Genomic DNA, 22,434 nt, shown 5'->3' on the forward strand with positions numbered 1-22,434 from the left:
AATGAATCTGACCTCTATCTCACACCATCTAAAAATTAGCTCAAAATGTATCAAAGACCTAATGTATGATTATGTAAGAACTAATGTAAGAAACTCTCAGAAGGAAACAGGTGTAAATCCCAGGCAATGCTTTTTAAAATATGACATCAAGAGCATAACAACTAAAGAAAATACAGATACACTGAATTTCATCAGAATTCAAAACTTTTGTGCATCAAAGGACATTATCAACAATGGGAAAAGAGAATGCACAGAACTGGGAGAAAGTTTTTTGCAAATCATATACTTGATAAGGATCTACCATCTAGAATACACAAAAAATTCTCAAAGAGATAAGCAACCCAACTGAAAAATGGGCAAAGGGCTTTAGTAGACATTTCTCCAAATAAATAAATAAATGGCCAATAAGCAAATGAAAAGACGCTTAATATCATTACAGTCATTGGGGAAATGCAAATCAAACCCACCATGAGATACCAATTTATGGCACCTAGAATGGAAGTACCTCAGAAAGTTTTTTAAAAAGTTAAACACAGAGGTAGAGCTTATGACCCATGAATTTCACTACTAGGTATATACTTCAAAGAACTGAAACTAGGTGAAACTGAAACTTCAAAGAACTAAAACTTAAACAAAAACTTGAACACTAGTATTCATGGTATTATTCACGTGGCCAAAAGGTACAACCCAGGAGTCCATCAACTGATGAATGGATAACCAAGATATGGCATACAATTCCAAACAAGGTAACATTATTCAGCCATTGAAAGGAGTGAAGTATTGATACATGCTGAAATATGGATAATTCTTGAACACATTAAGTGAAAGAAACCAGACACAGATGGTCACATTTTGTGTGAGTCCACTCATATGAACTACTCAGAATAGTCAAATCTACAGTGACAGACAGCAGATTAGTGATTTCCAGGGGCTGGGGGGAAGGAAGAATGGGGAGTGACCATTGATGGATCCAGGTTTCTTTTCAGGGAGATGAAAATGTTCTGTAGTTAGAGAGTGCTGTGAATGTAGTTTTTAAAACTACTGAATTTTATATTGCAAAATAAGCAAAATGGTGAATTTTATGATATGTGAATTTCATCAATAAAGTAAATAATTAGACTAAAACAATACTTTCTAGAAACTCTTTAATTCAAAGATCTTAAATGCCACACCCCTGCCTCTTCCTGAATGTTTAGGGAATAGTGTCCATACGAGGTTTCAAGTTTCTGTGAGGTTGAGTCAGAAAGTTGCAAGTTATCTTACCATCCTTAAAAATTGATACAGAGGAAACCAAGTCTATCACCCACTGACTCACCTGAGCATAGAAATAAAGATGTTCCGCTACAGTCAAGTTATCATACAAGATATCATGCTGGGGGCACCAGCCCATGCTCTTCCGGATTTGAAGCATGTCTTTAGAAATTTCATATCCATTGATAAATACCTGTCCACTTGAAGGTGTAATAAGTCCTAGAAGCAAGTGGAAGACATAATATCCTAAAGTCATTGTCATTCAGAGCCACAACAGTACAAAGGCTTACTGATGCCCTCTGCTTTGTCTGCTGCTCTTACACATACTATCCTGTGTTTCATGTCACGGTCAGCAGCAGCCAAGGAGTACATGTTCCATGACCGTGTACAAGGACATTTAGGGGTAGTAGAAACATAGGCAAAGCAAGAGAGGAAAACAACAGAATAGGAAAGACTAGAGATCTCTTCAAGAAAATTAGAGATACCAAGGGAACATTTCATGCAAAGATGGGCTCGATAAAGGACAGAAATGGTATAGACCTAACAGAAGCTGAAGATATTAAGAAGAGGTGGCAAGAATACACAGAAGAACTGTACAAAAAACATCTTCACGACCAAGATAATCACGATGGTGTGATCACTCACCTAGAGCCAGACATCCTGGAATGCAAAGTCAAGTAGGCCTTAGAAAGCATCACTACGAACAAAGCTAGTGGAGGTGATGGAATTCCAGTTGAGCTATTTCAAATCCTGAAAGATGATGCTGTGAAAGTGCTGCACTCAATATGCCAGCAAATTTGGAAAACTCAGCAGTGGCCACAGGACTGGAAAAGGTCAGTTTTTATTCCAACCCCAAAGAAAGGCAATGCCAAAGAGTGCTCAAACTACCGCACAATTGCACTCATCTCACACACTAGTAAAGTAATGCTCAAAATTCTCCAAGCCAGGCTTCAGCAATACGTGAACCGTGAACTGCCTGATGTTCAAGCTGGTTTTAGAAAAGGCAGAGGAACCAGAGATCAAATTGCCAACATCCGCTGGATCATGGAAAAAGCAAGAGAGTTCCAGAAAAACATCTATTTCTGCTTTATTGACTATGCCAAAGCCTTTGACTGTGTGGATCACAATAAACTGTGGAAAATTCTGAAAGAGATGGGAATACCAGACCACCTGATCTGCCTCTTGAGAAACCTATATGCAGGCAGGAAGCAACAGTTAGAACTGGACATGGAACAACAGGCTGGTTCCAAATAGGAAAAGGAGTACATCAAGGCTGTATATTGTCACCCTGCTTATTTAACTTCTATGCAGAGTACATCATGAGAAACGCTGGGCTGCAAGAAGCACAAGTGGAATCAAGATTGCCGGGAGAAACATCAATGACCTCAGATATGCAGATGACACCACCCTTATGGCAGAAAGTGAAGAGGAACTAAAAAGCCTCTTGATGAAAATGAAAGAAGAGAGTGAAAAAGTTGGCTTAAACCTCAACATTCAGAAAATTAAGATCATGGCATCTGGTCCCATCACTTCATGGGAAATAGATGGGGAAACAGTGGAAACAGTGTCAGACTTTATTTTTTGGGGCTCCAAAATCACTGCAGATGGTGACTGCAGCCATGAAATTAAAAGACGCTTACTCCTTGGAAGGAAAGTTATGACCAACCCAGACAGCATATTCAAAAGCAGAGACATTACTTTGCCAACAGAGGTCCGTCTAGTCAAGGCTATTGTTTTTCCAGTAGACATGTATGGATGTGAGAGCTGGACTGTGAAGAAAGCTGAGCGCCGAAGAATTGATGCTTCTGAACTGTGGTGTTGGAGAAGACTCTTGAGAGTCCCTTGGACTGCAAGGAGATCCAGCCAATTCACTGTAGAGGAGATCAGTCCTGGGTGTTCTTTGGAAGGAATGATGCTAAAGCTGAAACTCCAGTACTTTGACCACCTCATGCGAAGAGTTGACTCATTGGAAAAGACCCTGATGCTGGGAGGGATGAGGGGCAGGAGGAGAAGGGGACGACAGAGGATGAGATGGCTGGATGGCATCACCGACTTGATGGACATGAGTTTGAGTGAACTCCAGGAGTTGGTGATGGACAGGGAGGCCTGGCATGCTGCAATTCATGGGGTTGCAAAGAGTCAGACATGACTGAGCGACTGAACTGAACTGAAGGAGATAATAAAAAAAATCTGAATCTGGAAAACTGTAAGAAACTGATGAAAGAGATTGAAGACAACACCAGCAGATGTAAAGATTTACTGTGCTCTTGGATTGGAAGAATTATTATTGTTAAAATGATCAAACTACCAAGGCTACCTAGAGATTCAACACAATGTGTATCAAATTACCAATGGCATTTTTTTTTTCACAGAACTGGAACAAAAAGATGGTTTTAATTTGTATGAAAACACAAAAGAACCTGGATCACCAAAACAATCTTGATAAAGAAGAATGGAATAGGAGGAATCATGCTTCCTGACTTCACACTATACTACAAAACTACAATAATCAAAACAGTATGATACTGGCATAAAACAGACACGTACATCAATGGAACAGGATAGAAAGCCAGAAACAAATCCATACACTTATGGTCAATTAATCTATGAAGGAGGCAAGAATATACAATGCAGAAAAGACAGTCTCTTTTACATGGGACATTTACATGTAAAAGAATAAAATTGGAACATTTTCTCACACCATATACAAAAATAAACTCAAAATAGAACTAAATGTAAGACTGGCTACTCTCAAACTCCTAAAAGAAAACAGAAAATTCTTTGACATAAATCATAACAATACTTTTTTGGATCTGTCTTCTAAGGCAAGAAAAGCATAAACAAAAATAGACAAATGGGATCCAAAAGCTTTTGCACAGCAAAGAAAACCATAAACAAAACAAAAAAACAACCTACAGAATGGAAGAAAATATTTGCAAATGATGTATCAACGAGAGATTAATATTTCCAAAATATATAGATAACTTACACTGATTAATATAAAAAAACAATTCAATCAAGAAATGGGCAGAAAATCTAAATAAACATTTCTCCAAAGAAGACATATAGATGGCCAACAGGCATATGAGAAGATGCTCAATATCGCTAATTATTAGAGAAATACAAAGCAAAACCACAACAAAGTATTACCTTACACAAGTCAAAATGGCCATCTTAACTTCAAAAAATTTACAAATAGTAAATGCTAGTGAGGGTACAGAGAAAAGGGAATCCTTCTACACTGTTGGTGAGAATGTAAATTAGAGGAGCCACTATGAGAAACAGTCTGGAGGCTCCTAAAAACTAAAAACAGGATTACCGTATGATCCAACAATCTCACTCCTGGGCATATACCTGGAAAAGACAAAAACTCTAATTCAAAAAGATACATGTACTCCATGTTCATAGCAGCACTGTTCACAATAGTCAAGACATGGAAGCAACGTACATGTCCATCAACAAAAGCATGGATAAAGAAGGCTTTACTCAGACATAAAAAAAAGAATGAAATAATACCGTTTATAGCAACATGGATGGACCTAAAGATATCATACTAAGTGAAGTCAGGCAGACAGTGCAAGACAAATATCATGATATCACTTACATATGGAATCTAAAAAGAAATGAATACAAACAAACTTATTTACAGAACAGAAACAGACTCACAGACATAGAAAACAAACTTATGGATACCAAAGTGGAAAGCGGGGGGATAAATTAGAAGTTTGGGATTAACATATATACATTACTATAGATAGATAAACTATATTTTAGCACAGGGAACTATATTCATTAATATCCTGCAATGAACTATAATGGAAAAGACTCTGAAAAAAGAATATATATGTGTGTGTGTGTCCCAATACCAAAGGCACCTCAGACCAAGCTTCACAATATTGCTGCTCTCAATGTTTTCAGTGGAAGGTATGTCAGCAGTCTGTGAGGAGGGTTGTGGCAGCTGGACCCTGAGGAGCTCACAGCTCTCCAGACATCTGGTGTTCTGTGTCCAAAACCAGTGGAGGAACTGGTCAGCTTTCAGAGCTCCTTGAGATTTGGAAACGTATCTTGCTGGTTTTGTACAGAGCCTTACATGGGTTAACCCTTAAATAAATACATTTTTCTTGAATGAATGAGTTTTCAAATATCGCAGATATTATTTTAGTTGATGGGAAGAATTATTTAGGCATAAAAATTATTCTGAAACAGACAACTTTCAGCATAATTCACCAGGTATCACTCTAAAAGTACCCCTAGCAATCAAAAGTATGATTTGTTTGGATGAAATGTTTGGTTGAGGGATCAGTGGTGCCTCACTGTACTGGAAGGTTCTGCTTGGAAGGAAACATGCCCAGCAGTGTTCACAGTTTCCTGGAAGTGTTTGAAACTAAGTACCTCAGACTGACTGAAAAAGTCAGATATTCCCTCCTCTTGACACAGGGTAATGTGAATCACTAAATGGTAAAAAAAAAACAACAAACAAAAATGTCAGGGAAATCTGATGACGGGAAATGGAGCCAGACAATCTTGATCTGGACCAAGGGTCTCTCCAGTGCCTCCTTGGGCCAGCTGGTCCACACGCACCTGTGAGGATGTTGCAGGTGGTGGTCTTGCCCGCTCCATTGTGGCCTAGCAGAACCGTGATCTGGCCCTGGTATAGGTTCACAGTCAGGTCTTTGACTGCCACATGTTCATCCCTTCCCTTGTAGAACACCTGTTGAAAAGCCAAGTGTGACTGATAGCGTAATACACACACGCTGTGGCGTTTCTGAAGAGCCTATGACAGGCCGAGCACCCACACCAACTACCCCTTAAAGTTCAACGGCGGAACTCCAAGTGGAAATCCACAAAGGGAGCCCCTTCTTTCATAGTTTAGCTGCCTGGAGCTACTGAGGACCAGCAAGGCTAGGGGGGTTTCCCTGGCCTCGGGAACCCGGTGGGAGAGCAGCAGGACCACAGAGGCCAGAGTTCAAGGATGAAGGGCCCGGAGCTGGAATGAGATCGTCTCCCTGCGTCTCGAGCCTACCTTGCTCCTCATTGCCTGGCCGTGCCCCTGAGAAAGGGTACCCTGCCTCTTCTGTGGGCGGTGTTGTCCTAGGGAGAGAACCCCAGACAGACTGGCCTGTTTTCTAAACCAGATGTTTTCAGTATTTTAAACACCATTTATTTTTTTCTTATTATACAGGTAATCCATTTATAAGAGCATAAAGAAGAAAATGAAATCACCCACAATGCCATTTGCAAAGATAACATCACATTTCAGTCTATGCCTTAGACAATTTCTGCCCTGTCAAACTGCATCAGGGCTGGATATGGGGTCTGGAGTGCTAACACTATATTTGGATGAGACTTGGGTGTCACTCCTCCCCACAATTTATCTACTGTGTTTGGGAGCAGAGTGCTGAGGAAAGGAAGCTGGGACACTTCCTTGCCCCCAACACCATTTGGTGTGATTATTATGAATCAAGTGTGACAGGCCTCTTCCCTGACTTCTCACTCTCCTTTCTGAAGTCGAAGTGGACACTTGGCAGAATTCTAGGCAAGAATAAGAAGGGGTGATCTACTGAAGGGCAGAAAAGAAGGGAGGGAGGAAGGAAGGAAAAAATTTTTCCCAAAAGAAAGCCCCTTGCTCTTATCTTTCCCTGTAGATGAGCTACAGCAGCCGTCTTGCAACCAGGGAATGACAAGCACACAGCAGGGAGCTACATGCTTCCACTGGTCCAGGGAAAATAAAGGAAACTCAGTGAGTAGAAAGAGCAAAGGGCTCTGGGACGGCTTTACTGAGCAACCAACGTCATGGCAGAACCATGTGCCTGCAGGCTGCCTGTTATGAGAAAAGAAAAAGAGAAATCCCTGCGTACTGAAGCCACAGTAAATCCAGTGAAGATGGAGCATTCCCAGCTGCTCCCACAGGGTGTGGAGGAGCTGGGATGATCCCCCGTGCCATGGATCCCCTGGACTAGGACGTGATCCACTTGATCTCATAGGTCAGGAAGGTGACACAAAGCGCTGAGCTAGTGCCTTGACTCTGACCGTGTATCAGCCACATGGAAGGCACTACCTCTCTGTAGGCCCATCATGTCTGAGGAATGGAAGACTCCTCTGGAGGACACAGCAGGTATAGAGCTTGCCCCCAGGCATCCTGTCAGGGGAGCCCTAGGTCAACACAGGACTCAGCAGACGCTGGAGAGAGGATGAACATTTCCACATTTGGAAGCCAGCAGTGACATCTGGTTTACCACTTGATTTGGTTGCATGAGAACACTGGTGGATCAAAGCTGGCCATCAAATGACTGATCTAGGGCATCCCCAACAAGAGGTGCCTGGCATTTGTGAGACTGTTTCAAGAGAGATCATCTAGACCCTCCATCCAGTCATTTAACTTTATGACAGTAAACAGGACATTTTACATAATACTTCTAATTTGGGGGATAATGTGACAGAGGGAATTAAAAATCTATCACAAGGCCACTCCTTTCAGGTCAGCCTGCCCTCACTGCCTGTTTAATAAAGTTCTGCTTGTTTGAGATGTAAAAAAAAAATAAGAAATCTATCACAAAATATACCTTGTAACTGTCAGAATGAAACAGAAACCTCTATACACTATTTCTCAAGTTCTCAGAAAATCTGAGAGATGATACCTTGTATAGATGCTGGATTTCAACTCCTTTTATCAAATTGGTAGGCTCATCCTGAATGAACTTGTTTCCCAGAGCTTGCTGAGGATCCTCTAAATCTTCCACAGGATTCCTAAGGGATGTAGGTTCTCTCCACCAGTAGGAGGGCTAGAGAGGAAGTAAACTCATTAATATGTTTAGGTGAACTGGCTTCTTCTTCTGAAAGAAAAATATTTTGGTAAATTAAATTCTCACACTTCCCTCCTCCCACCCCCATCCTCAGCCTCACCTGCCAGATTTCCTGGTATCGAACAATTGATGATGCCTGAAGGAGTCAAGAATTTGCTCACAGACTCACTACTAATAAACTGCATTTCAACCTACAACCCACGGTCCAGGGGATGGAGCTACAGAAGATGCCTCATGTGCACACTCCTGGTGCACGGGGGAAGCTGTTGGTATGGCCAGCAGCCTCCCTGTGGGCAAAGGTCTGGAGAAACGCTGGTGCTAACAATCCACGCACTTCTCCACAGACCAAGAAGGGCAAGCACAGCGGCCTTTGCTAAGGCCTGAAGTGAGGACCTGTGCAATTCAGATGGGATCAGACTGAATCTGCAAGAGGACCGAATCAGGCATAATGCGTTCAACTTTGTAAGAAAAATGCAGTCATTATAGAAGAGAAGAGATTCTGAGAACTTCATGGGGTCGTCAACAAAAGCTGTGCCCTTGGGTCACAGAGGTCTCAAAGAGCACCAGGGCCTTGCCACCAGTCCAGGAGAAAAGAGGCCAAGGAGTCCTGAGGATTCTAGCTCGTTGGGGTGGTATTCTGTGGGGAAATGTAGGGCCTGCCACTCAAGGGGGCCCATGAGACAGCCACCACACTCTTAAGGGGCCTCTGCACAGGGAATCAGCAGTGGGGCAAGAGTCAGAGAGACAGACTCATTAATCATGCTCCTTTGGCAAGCATAAGTTGACAGGTTTGGGGTGAATCCAGATTGGAGAACTTCACTTAGATTTCTTGGAGTTTGAAGGTGAAACCAATATCACCAAGAGGGATAGGAACATTGACGACAAGCTATAAAAATCCTGGTGTCAACCTATAAAACAGCAGCATCAGTACTCACTGTGAGAAAGAAGTACCAGGGCTTGGGTGTACCATACTCTCCTGGGAAGATGGCTTCCACATACCAGGCCACCAAGCCGTATAAGACAGAGTCCAGCAGCAGCATCAGCAGCACCTGAGTGAAGTTAAACTCTCCTCCTATATGGCCCATGTTCCTCCACTGGACGCCTGTGCCTGTCAAAAGGGAGAACAGTCACCACAGCAGAGACAGAGAAAAGTTACCGGAGTTTTCCAATCAAACAGTGGAGACCAGGCCAATGAGAAGACCGGACTATTCGTCTCCGGAGTATTAAGAGACAAAAACAAGGCACAGGAAAGGAAAAGCTAACTGTTAGTTTCTCTTCTGAGATAAAACTCTTTTTTTTTTTTCCTTTTGGCCACACCACACAGCTTGCAGGATCTTAGTCGCCTAACTAGGGATTGAACTGGGGCTCAGCAGAGAAAGTGTGGAGTCCTATCCACTAGGCCACCAGAGAATTCCCAATACATTTTTCTTATTGCCAGAATGGTCCCTTCCTACACCTCCTGACCTGCTCCACTTGGGTTAATTCTTACTATGTAGGTCAGCACAGGTGTCTCCTTCCCCAGCAAGCACATACCCTCTCCCTCTGGGATTACCTGCCTAACCCATGTGCATCTGGGTCCCCTGTGCAAGCTGTGAGCACTGCAGGCTCTACTCTGCACTGGAAATCTGCTCACCTACTGCCACCCCAGCTTGGGGCCAGGGACTGTCAGATTACCTCAGTTTCTCCAGTCTCTGGCCCAGGGCCTCACATGCAGCAGGTGCTTGGTACACATATGCTCCATGAAGGAAGGAAGGTGCTGAGAAAGGGCCTGGGACCGATTCCCAGGTGTGAATAAGGGTAGGTATCCTTTGTGATGCCAATGGTCTCATCCGAACGGAACTTGACTGCGCTCCTCACGTAAAGCATCCAATATACCTGCACCTGCTGCCATACAGCAGGACTGAGGAGGTGGTAACTAACACCACCATGGCAGGTAAATCAAGGACTGGTGAGCAGACGGACGGGCTAGAACGGTGCTGACTAGTCACCTGGGGATGTTCTTCTGACTGTATGTCTGGGTGGGTCTTGGAGTCTGTGTTTCCGACAAGTTCTCCCAGGGCTCTGATGCTGCTGGTACACAGGCCACGCTGTGAGGGCCAATATCAGGAGACCTCTGAGGCCCTCCCTGAGATGACATTCCCTGACTTGTGTCTGCCTCTGTGCCAATCAAGAGCTGTGCCTCTCACTGTGGCTTACAGACAGGTCTCGCAACCCTCAGCTGCCGTAAACAGTCAGTGCACTCAGCTCATGAAGGGCAGGTGCGTCCTTGTTCAGGTCAAGTCCAGTGTCCCAAGGAAAGGAAGAGTTGAGGCTCCTTCCCCACCTCAGCACACATTTGATTGCCACTTTATTTATCAGGAATACACATTTCAAGTACAAAAAATGGAGTTTAACAAGCAATTACAAAGGAATTACCCTTGTGCAGCTACCACCTAACTCAATCCAACCCCAAAACTCCAGATATACACACCCCCATTACAACTTCACCGACATCTTTGTTTGTAGGCAGCATCTAGTTGGGTTTTGCATTTTTATCTAAACAGTCTCTTTTTACTTGGTATTCATATTTACTGTGATTATTGACTGTCTGGATTAAAATCTACCACTTTGCCAGCTCTTTTCTATTTGGTCCAAATTTTTGTTTCTTTTTTCCTCTTTTTCTTGCATTAATAGGAATTTTTATGATTCCATTTTAGTTCCACTATTATTATTTATACCTCTAAATTTTGTTTTTCAGTTTTGTTCCAGGGTGTAAAGGGACTTCCCTGATGGCTCAGATGTAAGGAATCCACCTGCAACGCAGGAAACCCAGGTTCAATCCCTGAGTTGGGAAGATTCCCTTGGAGAAGGGAATAGCTACTCACTCCAGTATTCTTGCTGGAGAAGTCCATGGACAGAGAAGCCTGGAAGGCTAAATACAGTCCATGGGGTAGCAAAGAGTCGGACATAATTGAGTGACTAACAACACACAAAGGGTGTAAACTCATCTTTAGAGTCTATATTCAATATTATTTGAAGATAGTTCATGTGCAGTGTGAGGAACTTACAAAAATTTTCCAGTTTCTGGCACTTCCCTCCCACCCTTTGCTACTGTTGCCGTACGTTTTACTGTCACACAAGTTATTAGCAATTACACTGCTCCCATTTTTGCTTTAGACAGTCAGTTCTCTTCGAGCCAAAAAAACTCCATAAAAGACAAAATAAATTCTATTTTCCATTTTTAGTGTTCTTTATTTTTTTGTGTAGATCCAAGGCAATGGCACCCCACTCCAGTACTCTTGCCTGGTGAATCCCATGGATAGAGGAGCCTGGTGGGCTGCAGTCCATGGGGTCGCTGGGAGTCTGAGACGACTGAGCGACTTCACTTTCACTCTTCACTTTCATGCATTGGAGAGGGAAATGGAACCCACTCCAGTGTTCTTGCCTTGAGAATCCCAGGGATGGGAGAGCCTGGTGGGCTGCCGTCTATGGGGTCGCACAGAGTCAGACACCAATGAAGCAACTTAGCAGCAGCAGCAAGCTCCTGTCTGATATATTGTTTTTGCTCAAGGAACTCAACATTTCTTGGAATGTCTCCTAGCAATCAATTCTGTCACTTGTGTTTATTTGCAAGTCATCCCTCACTTTCTCCTGGATATAGAATTCTGGGTTGACAGTAGTTTCCTTCAGCACCTTAAACATGTCACTTTATTTCCTTCTAGCATGTTTGTGTCTATTGGCTATTTGAATATGCTCTTTTTGTGAAGCACCTATTTTTGCCTATTTGCTTTTTTATACTACAAAGTACAATTTTTAATTGATTTCATGAATTCCTTAAATATCCTTTAAATACAAGCATTTTGCAGGTTAAATGTGTTTCAAGTATCTTCTCCTACTCTGTAGCTTCTCTTTTCATTTTCCTTATGGTGTTCCTCAGTTTCAAGTCATTATTTATCAGTCTTCTCCTGACAGCTATTTTTGTGTCTTGTTTAAGAAATCTTTCCTACTTTAAGAACATGAACATACTCTCTTATATCATATCCAAAAAACTATAGTTTTTTGTCATTAGAAATGATTTCTGTGTATGGTGTGAATTCAAAGTCCAAGTTCAACTTTTTCCATAATGTTCTTCAGTTGCTCCAGGATTGTTTATTAAACCCTACTGCTCTGAAGCATTGTCTCTGATACCTAACAGTGCATTTGTCTGTCTCTTCTTTTCTGTTAGTCTATTTGTCAACTATAATTTTAATTACTATTGCTTTATGATAAATCACAAAATCTGGGAAAGCACGTTTTTCTCTCTTGTTCTTCCTCAAGAGTTCTTGGCTCTTCTTGGTCGTTTATACTCCCATGTAAATCTGAGAATCAGCTCACTGAGTTCTATTAAAAAACAAACTGCTGGAGTTTGGACTGGGTAGGAGTAAGATGTTACTTGTTCGCACAATTCATACAATTATGTTTGAGAGTGAGGTGCTGCTGAAAGGAGTTTGGCAAATTCCCCTGCCCCTACATCTCTTTGATCCTGACTGTTCTTCCCTGACTTCTCAGTCTCCTTGCAATAGAAGAGGCCATGTGACACAATTCCTCTCCCCACACCACTTCCTCTTGACTTAACCAAGCTTTTGATTATTCTATTTTCTATTAAGTTTGAAACTTTTACACTGTTTCTAGCCTTTTGCTGGTGGGCTCAGTAATGAAATACCAGATCTACTCTGCTGCAAAGTCTAAAGTTAATCAACATCTTTACTCTCCTTCCAGAAAGTATTTATCCTCATTGACTTCTGACTTTATCTCTTCAAAAATCCTTTTATGTATTCTAATTCCATCTCTTAAAAAAAATCATAGAGACATTATCATCATTATTATTTTATACAATATACAGGGATTTCCCTGGTGGTCCAGTGGTTAAGACTCCATGTCCCAATGCAGGCAGGGGCATGGGTTCCATCCCCAGTCAGGGAACTAGATCCCACATGTCTCAACTAGACTCTGCATATGCAAAAAAATTTTTAAAGAGGTAATACATTAATACAATGACATCTTTGTTTTGTTTCTCAATTGGTTCAGAAATTAAGGAGGAGGGAAAGGCATTATTTACTGGGCCCCTTAAAAATTAAAACTAATCTAGTAAATTAGTTTACTAATATAAAACTATGGTTTTTCTAGTAGTCATGCATGGATGTGAGCGTTGAACTATAAAGAAAGCTGACAGCTGAAGAATTGATGTTTTTGAACTGTGGTGTTGGAGAAGACTCTTGAGAGTCCCTTGGACTGCAAGGAGATTAAATCAGTCCATCCTAAAGGAAATCAGTCCTGAATATTCATTGGAAGGATTGATGGTGAAGCTGAAGCTCCAATACTTTGGCTACCTGATGCAAAGCATTGGAAAAGGCCCTGATGCTGGGAAAGATTGAAGGCAGGAGGAGAAGGGGATGACAGATGATGACATGATTGGATGGCATCACTGACTCCATGGACATGGGTTTGGGTGGATTCCGGGAGTTGGTGATGGACAGGGAGGCCTGGCGTGCTGCAGTTCATGGGGTCACAAAGAGTCAGACACAACTGAGTGACTGAACTAAACTGAACTGAAAAAAAAAAAAAAAAAAAAAAGAGGCCAAAATGTTTCTGCCATACAACCACAGGTCTGATTTATGTTGTATTAATATACAGTTGTTCCATGTCCAGTTCTAACTGTTGCTTCCTGACCTGCATATAGGTTTCTCAAGAGGCAGATCAGGTGGTCTGGTATTCCCATCTCTTGAAGAATTTTCCAGTTTATTGTGATCCACACAGTCAAAGGCTTTGGCATAGTCAATAAAGCAGAAATAGACGTTTTCTGGAACTCTCTTGCTTTTTCGATGATCCAGCAGATGTTGGCAATTTGGTCTCTGGTTCCTCTGCCTTTTCTAAAACCAGCTTGAACATCTGGAAGTTCACGGTTCATGTATTGCTGAAGCCTGGCTTGGAGAATATTGAGGATTACTTTACTAGCGTGTGAGAGGAGTGCAATTGTGCGGTACTTCTACCAGACCACCTGACCTGCCTCTTGAGAAACCTATATGCAGGTCAGGAAGCAACAGTTGGAACTGGACATGGAACAACAGACTGGTTCCAAATAGGAAAAGGAGTATGTCAAGGCTGTATATTGTCACCCTGCTTATTTAACTTCTATGCAGAGTACATCATGAGAAACGCTGGGCTGGAAGAAACACAAGCTGGAATCAAGATTTCCGGGAGAAATATCAATAACCTCAGATATGCAGATGACACCACCCTTATGGCAGAAAGTGAAGAAGAACTAAAGAGCCTCCTGATGAAAGTGAAAGAGGAGAGTGAAAAAGTTGGCTTAAAGCTCAACATTCAGAAAACGAAGATCATGGCATCCGGTCACCTCACTTCATGGGAAATAGATGGGGAAACAGTGGAAACAGTGTCAGACTTTATTTTTTTGGGCTCCAAGATCACTGCAGATGGTGATTGCAGCCATGAAATTAAAAGACGCTTGCTCTGTGGAAGGAAAGTTATGACAAACCTAGATAGCATATTAAAAAGCAGAGACATTACTTTGCCAACAAAGGTCCGTCTAGTCAAGGCTATTGTTTTTCCAATGGTCATGTATGGATGTGAGAGTTGGACTGTGAAGAAAGCTGAGCGCCGAAGAATTGATGCTTTTGAACTGTGGTGTTGGAGAAGACTCTTGACAGTCCCTTAGACTGCAAGGAGATCCAGCCAGTCCATTGTAGAGGAGATCAGCCCTGGGATTTCTTTGGAAGGAATGATGCTAAAGCTGAAACTCCAGTACTTTGGCCACCTCATGCGAAGACTTAACTCATTGGAAAAGACTCTGATGCTGGGAGGGATTGGGGGCAGGAGGAGAAGGGGACGACAGAGGATGAGATGGCTGGATGGCATCACCAACTCGATGGACGTGAGTTTGAGTGAATTCTGAGAGCTGGTGATGGACAGGGAGGCCTGGCGTGCTGCAATTCATGGGGTCACAAAGAGTCAGACACGACTGAGCAACTGAACTGAACTGAATATACAGTGATTCCTGCTTCAGGTTAGAACTGAAAGCCCTGCACTAGACTTACTGAGAAAATGTAGAGGAATTCCATTTATTCACTCAATATCAGATCTGCCGTCTGATTTGAACAGATAGGTCAGATGACCAGGAAAACCTAATCCAGTGAAAGCATGAGGACTCTAAGAAATATTATCCTTGGATTTTTAACATTTCATCAATTACATTCTTAGAGAATCCTGTTTGTGGATCATATGCATTTGCATTTCCTTCAGCTGTAATGCTAGACAGCACTTGTGGGCTATCCCATGCCTTTCAGGAAAGAACACTGATCATAAATAATCAAGACAGTCTTAGCACAGGAACGAATTTAGCATAGGCCCAACCACTCACTCTGATTCCCTCAGCTTTAACAAATAGACCCCATTAAGCATCTATAGTCATTCACTAATGTGGAAGGAATCAGATACACCATTTAAAATCTACTCTTTCCCCTGTAAGTATTTGTGATTTATGGGATCAACATTGCTTTGTTAAAGAAAATCACTCACCTTCAATAAATTCTGGTCAACTTAACATCTTTTATTAAATTTTAAGTACCCTTAACCCATTTAGCAGAGAAGGCAATGGCAACCCACTCCAGTACTCTTGCCTGGAAAATCCCATGGACAGAGGAGCCTGGTAGGCTGAAGTCCATGGGGTCACGAAGAGTCGGACACAACTGAGCAACTTCACTTTCACTTTTCACTTTCATGCACTGGAGAAGGAAATGGCAACCCATTCCAGTGTTCTTGCCTGGAGAATCCCAGGGACGGGGGAGCCTGGTGGGCTGCCGTCTATGGGGTCGCATAGAGTCAGACACGACTAAGCGACTTAGCAGCAGCAGCAACCCATTTAGACCATCCAGTTTAAAAAAGAAATACATTGGTAGGTGATGTCTGTAACCTGGCCATTGGAGACTATCCCAGGGGCAGTAAAGAGACCCGCAAACTAGACCCAACTTCAACTCCTATCCCTGCTATCTGCTGCAAAACCAACTGTGTCATTTGGGATGTGGACTCTGGTGATAAAAACTAACACTGAGCAATGAAGCAACTTGCTGGAGTGCTCAGAGTGGATCATCCTAGCACCACTGAAATGTGAAACAGTTTCACTCAGTAAGTCCTGAGACCCCACAGGGCACAGAATCCTACATTTAGATTGATATGTTGGCTGCAATCTTCTGCAATGACTGTAGGTGTTGTGGAAACTCTTCAAACTTCAAAAACATGAGAGAAATTAAAACTTGGCATTGTGCTTTCCACCCCAAAATATGTAAGCTGTAAGGGAGCTAGGACACATCTGATGAAGGTCCCTTAGACTAGCTTGTTGTGAAAGAAGACCCACCTGGAGCCCAAGAGGATATGATATGGTATCTGCAACAGCACGACATCATCTGTGAAGTTCTGAGGGGTTATTTGAACTTCTAATCATAACTCTATGCATTTTAGATCCATACAATTATATAGGCATATAATTCCCTAAATCATCAGCATGCTTTAGTTTTTCCCCAAAACTACATTGCAATCTGCACAATCTAAGCTTTATTCCATATTTCCTAAGTATTCCTTACAGTACCTATCATCAATATAAGTATACTATAAATGCTCCGAACACTGAATAAAATGAACCAGTCATGTTTACTTGGAAATAAAGGTCAACTTTGCCTGTCAGGAAATGGCAAGACATTAAGGCAGTTTACCTTGAGAAAGGTATGGCTCACCTCTTGCTTCAAATGTGGAGATTAATCGGACTCCCAGTGCCATGGCAACGTTGGAGAGGAGGCAAAAGGCAATCTTTTGGAAGGAGCTCCTTTGGCTGTATGTGAACGTGACATAGAGATAAGGGAGGTAGGTGAAGAAGAAGATGATGCCTCCTGAGGCAGTGGCAACATGAGCTGCAGATTCAGAAGGCAGAAATGAAAAGAGTTTCATCAATAATGCACAAGCAGTCTTTTCAGAAATTTTGATAGAAACCTTTTATACTTGCACTTTCACTATCAAAAGACGAAGAGGATTTGTTGCACTTAAAAAAAATGAATACATCTTATGAAAAAGCACAAGCATTTAACTGCCTAGAGCTTCCTCTAATAGTGCATTAATAACATCTCCAACAGTAAAAACCGTCTTCTTCAAAGATGAAAGTGAAAGTCACTCAGTCATATCCTACTCTTTGCAACCCCATGAACTATGTATGTGTATCTCCAGGCCAGAATACTGGAGTGGGTAGCCCTTCCCTTTTCCAGGGGATCTTCCCAACCCAGGGATAGAACCCAGGTCTCCCGCATTGCAGGTGGATTCTTTACCAGCTGAGCCACAAGGGAAGCCCAAGAATATTGGAATGGGTAGCCTATCACTTCTCCAGGGGATCTTCCTGGCCTGGGAATCAAACTGGGGTCTCCTGCATTGTAGGAAGATTCTTTACCAACTGAGTTATCAGGGAAGCCCAAAGATGAGTGGTAGATTAAACAGCATCGAGAGGAGATACCCCGAGAACAAGGCCAGGGGCGGAGGCCGGGAGGACCAACCCCACGTCTAAGAAGCAGTGGCTGCGTGGGCGCAGGAGGGCCTAGAGGAGCTATCCCATGTTGAAGGTCAGGAAGGGCGGCGGTGAGGAGATACCCCTCATCCAAGGTAAGGAGCAGCGGCTGCGCTTTGCTGGAGCAGCCGTGAAGAAATACCCCACGCCCAAGGTAAGAGCAACCCAAGTAAGATGGTGGGTGTTGCAAGAGGGCATCAGAGAGCAGACACACTGAAACCATACTCACAGAAAACTAGTCAATCTAATCACACTAGGACCACAGCCTTGTCTAACTCAATGAAACTAAGCCATGCCCGTGGGGCCACCCAAGACGGGCGGGTCATGGTGGAGAGCTCTGACAGAATGTGGTCCACTGGAGAAGGGAATGGCAAACCACTTCAGTATTCTTGCCTTGAGAACCCCATGAACAGTATGAAAAGGCAAAATGATAGGATACTGAAAGAGAAACTTCCCAGGTCAGTAGGTGCCCAATATGCTACCAGAGATCAGTGGAGAAATAACTCCAGAAAGAATGAAGGGATGGAGCCAAAGCAAAAACAATACCCAGTTGTGGATGTGACTGGTGATAGAAGCAAGGTCTGATGCTGTAAAGAGCAATATAGCATAGGAACCTTTCCAGGTTAGGGTTAGGGTTAGGGTTAGGAATGTCAGGTCCATGAATGAAGGCAAATTGGAAGTGGTCAAACAAGAGATGGCAAGAGTGAACATTGACATCCTAGGAATCAGCGAACTAAAATGGACTGGAATGGGTGAATTTAACTTAGATGACCAATTATATCTACTACTGCGGACAGGAATCCCTCAGAAGAAATGGAGTAGCCATCATGGTCAACAAAAGAGTCCGAAATGCAGTACTTGGATGCGATCTCAAAAACGACAGAATGATCTCTGTTCGTTTCCAAAGCAAACCATTCAATATCACAGTAATCCAAGTCTATGCCCCAACCAGTAACGCTGAAGAAGCTGAAGTTGAACGGTTCTATGAAGACCTACAAGACCTTTTAGAACTAACACCCCAAAAAAATGTCCTTTTCATTATAGGGGACTGGAATGCAAAAGTAGGAAGGCAAGAAACACCTGGAGTAACAGGCAAATTTGGCCTTGGAATACGGAATGAAGCAGGGCAAAGACTAATAGAGTTTTGCCAAGAAAATGCACTGGTCATAGCAAACACCCTCTTCCAACAACACAAGAGAAGACTCTGCACATGGACATCAGCAGATGGTCAACACCGAAATTAGATTGATTATATTCTTTGCAGCCAAAGATGGAGAAACTCTATACCGTCAACAAAAACAAGACCAGGAGCTGACTGTGGCTCAGATCATGAACTCCCTATTACCAAATTCAGACTTAAATTGAAGAAAGTAGGGAAAACCACTAGACCATTCAGGTATGACCTAAATCAAATCCCTTATGATTATACAGTGGAAGTGAGAAATAGATTTAAGGGACTGTATCTGATAGAGTGCCTGATGAACTATGGAATGAGGTTCATGACAGTGTACAGGAGACAGGGATCAAGACCATCTCCATGGAAAAGAAATGCAAAAAAGCAAATTTGCTGTCTGGGGAGGCCTTACAAATAGCTGTGAAAAGAAGAGAAGGGAAAAGCAAAGGAGAAAAGGAAAGATATAAGCATTTGAATGCAGAGTTCCAAAGAATAGCAAGAAGAGATAAGAAAGCCTTCCTCGGCGATCAACACAAAGAAATAGGGGAAAACAACAGAATGGGAAAGACTAGAGATCTCTTCAAGGAAATTAAGAGATACCAAGGGAACATTTCATGCAAAGATGGGCTCGATAAAGGACAGAAATGGTATAGACCTAACAGAAGCTGAAGATATTAAGAAGAGGTGGCAAGAATACACAGAAGAACTGTACAAAAAAGATGTTCACGACCCAGATAATCACGATGGTGTGATCACTCACCTAGAGCCAGACATCCTGGAATGTGAAGTCAAGTGGGCCTTAGAAAGCATCACTATGAACACAGCTAGTGGAGGTGATGGAATTCCAGTTGAGCTATTTCAAATCCTGAAAGATGATGCTGTGAAAGTGCTGCACTCAATATGCCAGCAAATTTGGAAAACTCAGCAGTGGCCACAGGACTGGAAAAGGTCAGTTTTTATTCCAACCCCAAAGAAAGGCAATGCCAAAGAATGCTCAAACTACCACACAATTGCACTCATCTCACATGCTAGTAAAGTAATGCTCAAAATTCTCCAAGCCAGGCTTCAGCAATACGTGAACCGTGAACTGCCTGATGTTCAAGCTGGTTTTAGAAAAGGCAGAGGAACCAGAGATCAAATTGCCAACATCCGCTGGATCATGGAAAAAGCAAGAGAGTTCCAGAAAAACATCTATTTCTGCTTTATTGACTATGCCAACGCCTTTGAGTGTGTGGATCACAATAAACTATGGAAAATTCTTCAAGAGATGGGAATACCAGACCACCTGATCTGCCTCTTGAGAAACCTATATGCAGGCAGGAAGCAACAGTTAGAACTGGACATGGAACAATAGGCTGGTTCCAAATAGGAAAAGGAGTACGTCAAGGCTGTATATTGTCACCCTGCTTATTTAACTTATATGCAGAGTACATCATGAGAAACGCTGGATTGGAAGAAACACAAGCTGGAATCAAGATTGCTGGGAGAAATATCAATAACTTCAGATATGCAGATGACACCACCCTTATGGCAGAAAGTGAAGAGGAACTAAAAAGCCTCTTGATGAAAGTGAAAGAGGAGAGTGAAAAAGTTGGCTTAAAGCTCAACATTCAGAAAATGAAGATCATGGCATCTGGTCCCATCACTTCATGGGAAATAGATGGGGAAACAGTGGAAACAGTGTCAGACTTTATATTTCTGGGCTCCAAGATCACTGCAGATGGTGATTGCAGCCATGAAACTAAAAGACACTTACTCCTTGGAAGGAAAGTTATGACCAACCTAGATAGCATATTCAAAAGCAGAGACATTACTTTGCCAACAAAGGTCCGTCTGGTCAAGGCTATGGTTTTTCCTGTGGTCATGTATGGATGTGAGAGTTGGACTGTGAAGAAAGCTGAGTGCCGAAGAATTGATGCTATTGAACTGTGGTGTTGGAGAAGACTCTTGAGAGTCCCTTGGTCTGCAAGGAGATCCAGCCAGTCCATTGTAGAGGAGATCAGCCCTGGGATTTCTTTGGAGGGAATGATGCTGAAGCTGAAACTCCAGTACTTTGGCCACCTCATGCAAAGAGTTGACTCATTGGAAAAGACTCTGATGCTGGGAGGGATTGGGGGCAGGAGGAGAAGGGGACGGCAGAGGATGAGATGGCTGGATGGCATCACCGACTCGATGGACATGAGTTTGGGTGAACTCCAGGAGTTGGTGATGGACAGGGAGGCCTGGCGTGCTGCGATTCATGGGGTCGCAAAGAGTCAGACACGACTGAGCGACTGAACTGAACTGAACTGAAGCACAGTGGTTTCAGATTTGGAGATAAACCTACCAAATGGAAGTCTGGGAAAGGAATATAAAATAAAGGCAAACATTTGCATTCCAGGAAATTAAGAGAACAAGGATCGAAAATGTAAGGATTGCATACATAACATAAAGAACCACCGTTAAGGCATCAGGCAGCCTTTGACTGAACCCGAACACATGAATGATGGCTAACTCTGGGTCTCCTCTAGCTTCTCTGAATTTGCTTCTTTTGTAAAGGCTGATAATAATTGCTAATATGTTATAAGTGCTATCATTTTCCAGAGAAATGGATATGGAATCTTTGGAGCTGCTCAAAGTCAGGATAAACACTGAGATGCAAATGCAGTGCTCTGAGGCCAGAACAAGAGCTTCTGATATGTAACAAGTAAATCTAGTTGTTGATCTACTTGATATATAGTAGTGTGCATCTGTTAGTCCCATACTCCTAATTTATTCTCTCCCTTTTCCCTTTGCTAACAAGTTTGTTTTCTATGTCTGTGAGTCTGTTTCTGTTTTGTAAATAAGTTCATTGGAATTTTTTTCAGATTCCACATGTAAGTAATATCATATGATATTTGCCTTGCTCTGTCTGACTTACTTCACTTAGTATGATAATCTCTAGGTCTATTCATGTTGCTACAAATGGCATTATTTCATCCTTTTTTATGGCTAATATTCCATCTCTATACACCACATCTTATTTATTCATTCATCTGCTGACAGACACTAATGTTGCTTTCATGTCTTGACCATTGCAAATAATGTTGCTATGAACATTGGGGTGCAAGTATCTTTTTGAATTACAGTTTTTCTCTTTTACAGGTATATGACCAGGAGTGGGACTGCTGGATCATATGGTAATTTTTAAAAAACTTTTATTTATTTTTGGCTGCACTGGGTCTTCATTGCAGTGAGCAGGCTTTTCTCTAGTTGTGGGGAGCCAGGGCTACTCTCCAGCTGCAGAGCACAGACTTCTTGTTGTGGGGGCTTCTCTAGTTGCAGAGCACAGGCTCTAAGGTGAGCTTCAGTAGTCGTGGTGCACAGGCTCAGCTGTCCCATGGCATGGTGGATCTTCCTAGGAAACTGGAAGGTCCAGGAAGATCTGAACCAGAGATTGAACCCATGTCCACTGCATTGACAGGAGGATTTTTATCCACTGCGCCACCAGGGAATTCCCCAAGTTCTCTTAAAACCTCTTTTTTTTGTGTCGCCAGCTGCCAGGCCTGTACTCCATTAGTGTTTCTATCTGCACCTCTCTAGGTTGACCCATAACTCAATTCTCCTGCACTCTTTGGCATCAGTTCTTATTTTTGCCTTTCATGATT

General features: G+C 42.5%; 1 protein-coding gene across 4 annotated transcripts in view; it reads right to left on the reverse strand.

Annotated features, from left to right (window-relative positions):
- The window catches only part of LOC102393607 (ATP-binding cassette sub-family A member 17), a 113,593-nt gene that overhangs the window by 56,410 nt on the left and 34,749 nt on the right, over positions 1-22,434 (reverse strand). For all 4 annotated transcript variants that reach the window (XM_025274961.3, XM_044936176.2, XM_025274960.3 and 1 more), the window contains 5 exons: positions 16,820-16,993; positions 8,990-9,162; positions 7,890-8,033; positions 5,833-5,962; positions 1,316-1,470 (listed from right to left, as the gene is read on the reverse strand). In XM_025274961.3, coding sequence (XP_025130746.2) covers positions 1,316-1,470; positions 5,833-5,962; positions 7,890-8,033; positions 8,990-9,162; positions 16,820-16,993 — 776 coding nt within the window. The remainder of the gene's footprint in view (positions 1-1,315; positions 1,471-5,832; positions 5,963-7,889; positions 8,034-8,989; positions 9,163-16,819; positions 16,994-22,434) is intronic.

This window comes from Bubalus bubalis, chromosome 24 (assembly GCF_019923935.1).
Source record: "Bubalus bubalis isolate 160015118507 breed Murrah chromosome 24, NDDB_SH_1, whole genome shotgun sequence".
Taxonomy (NCBI): domain Eukaryota; kingdom Metazoa; phylum Chordata; class Mammalia; order Artiodactyla; family Bovidae; genus Bubalus; species Bubalus bubalis.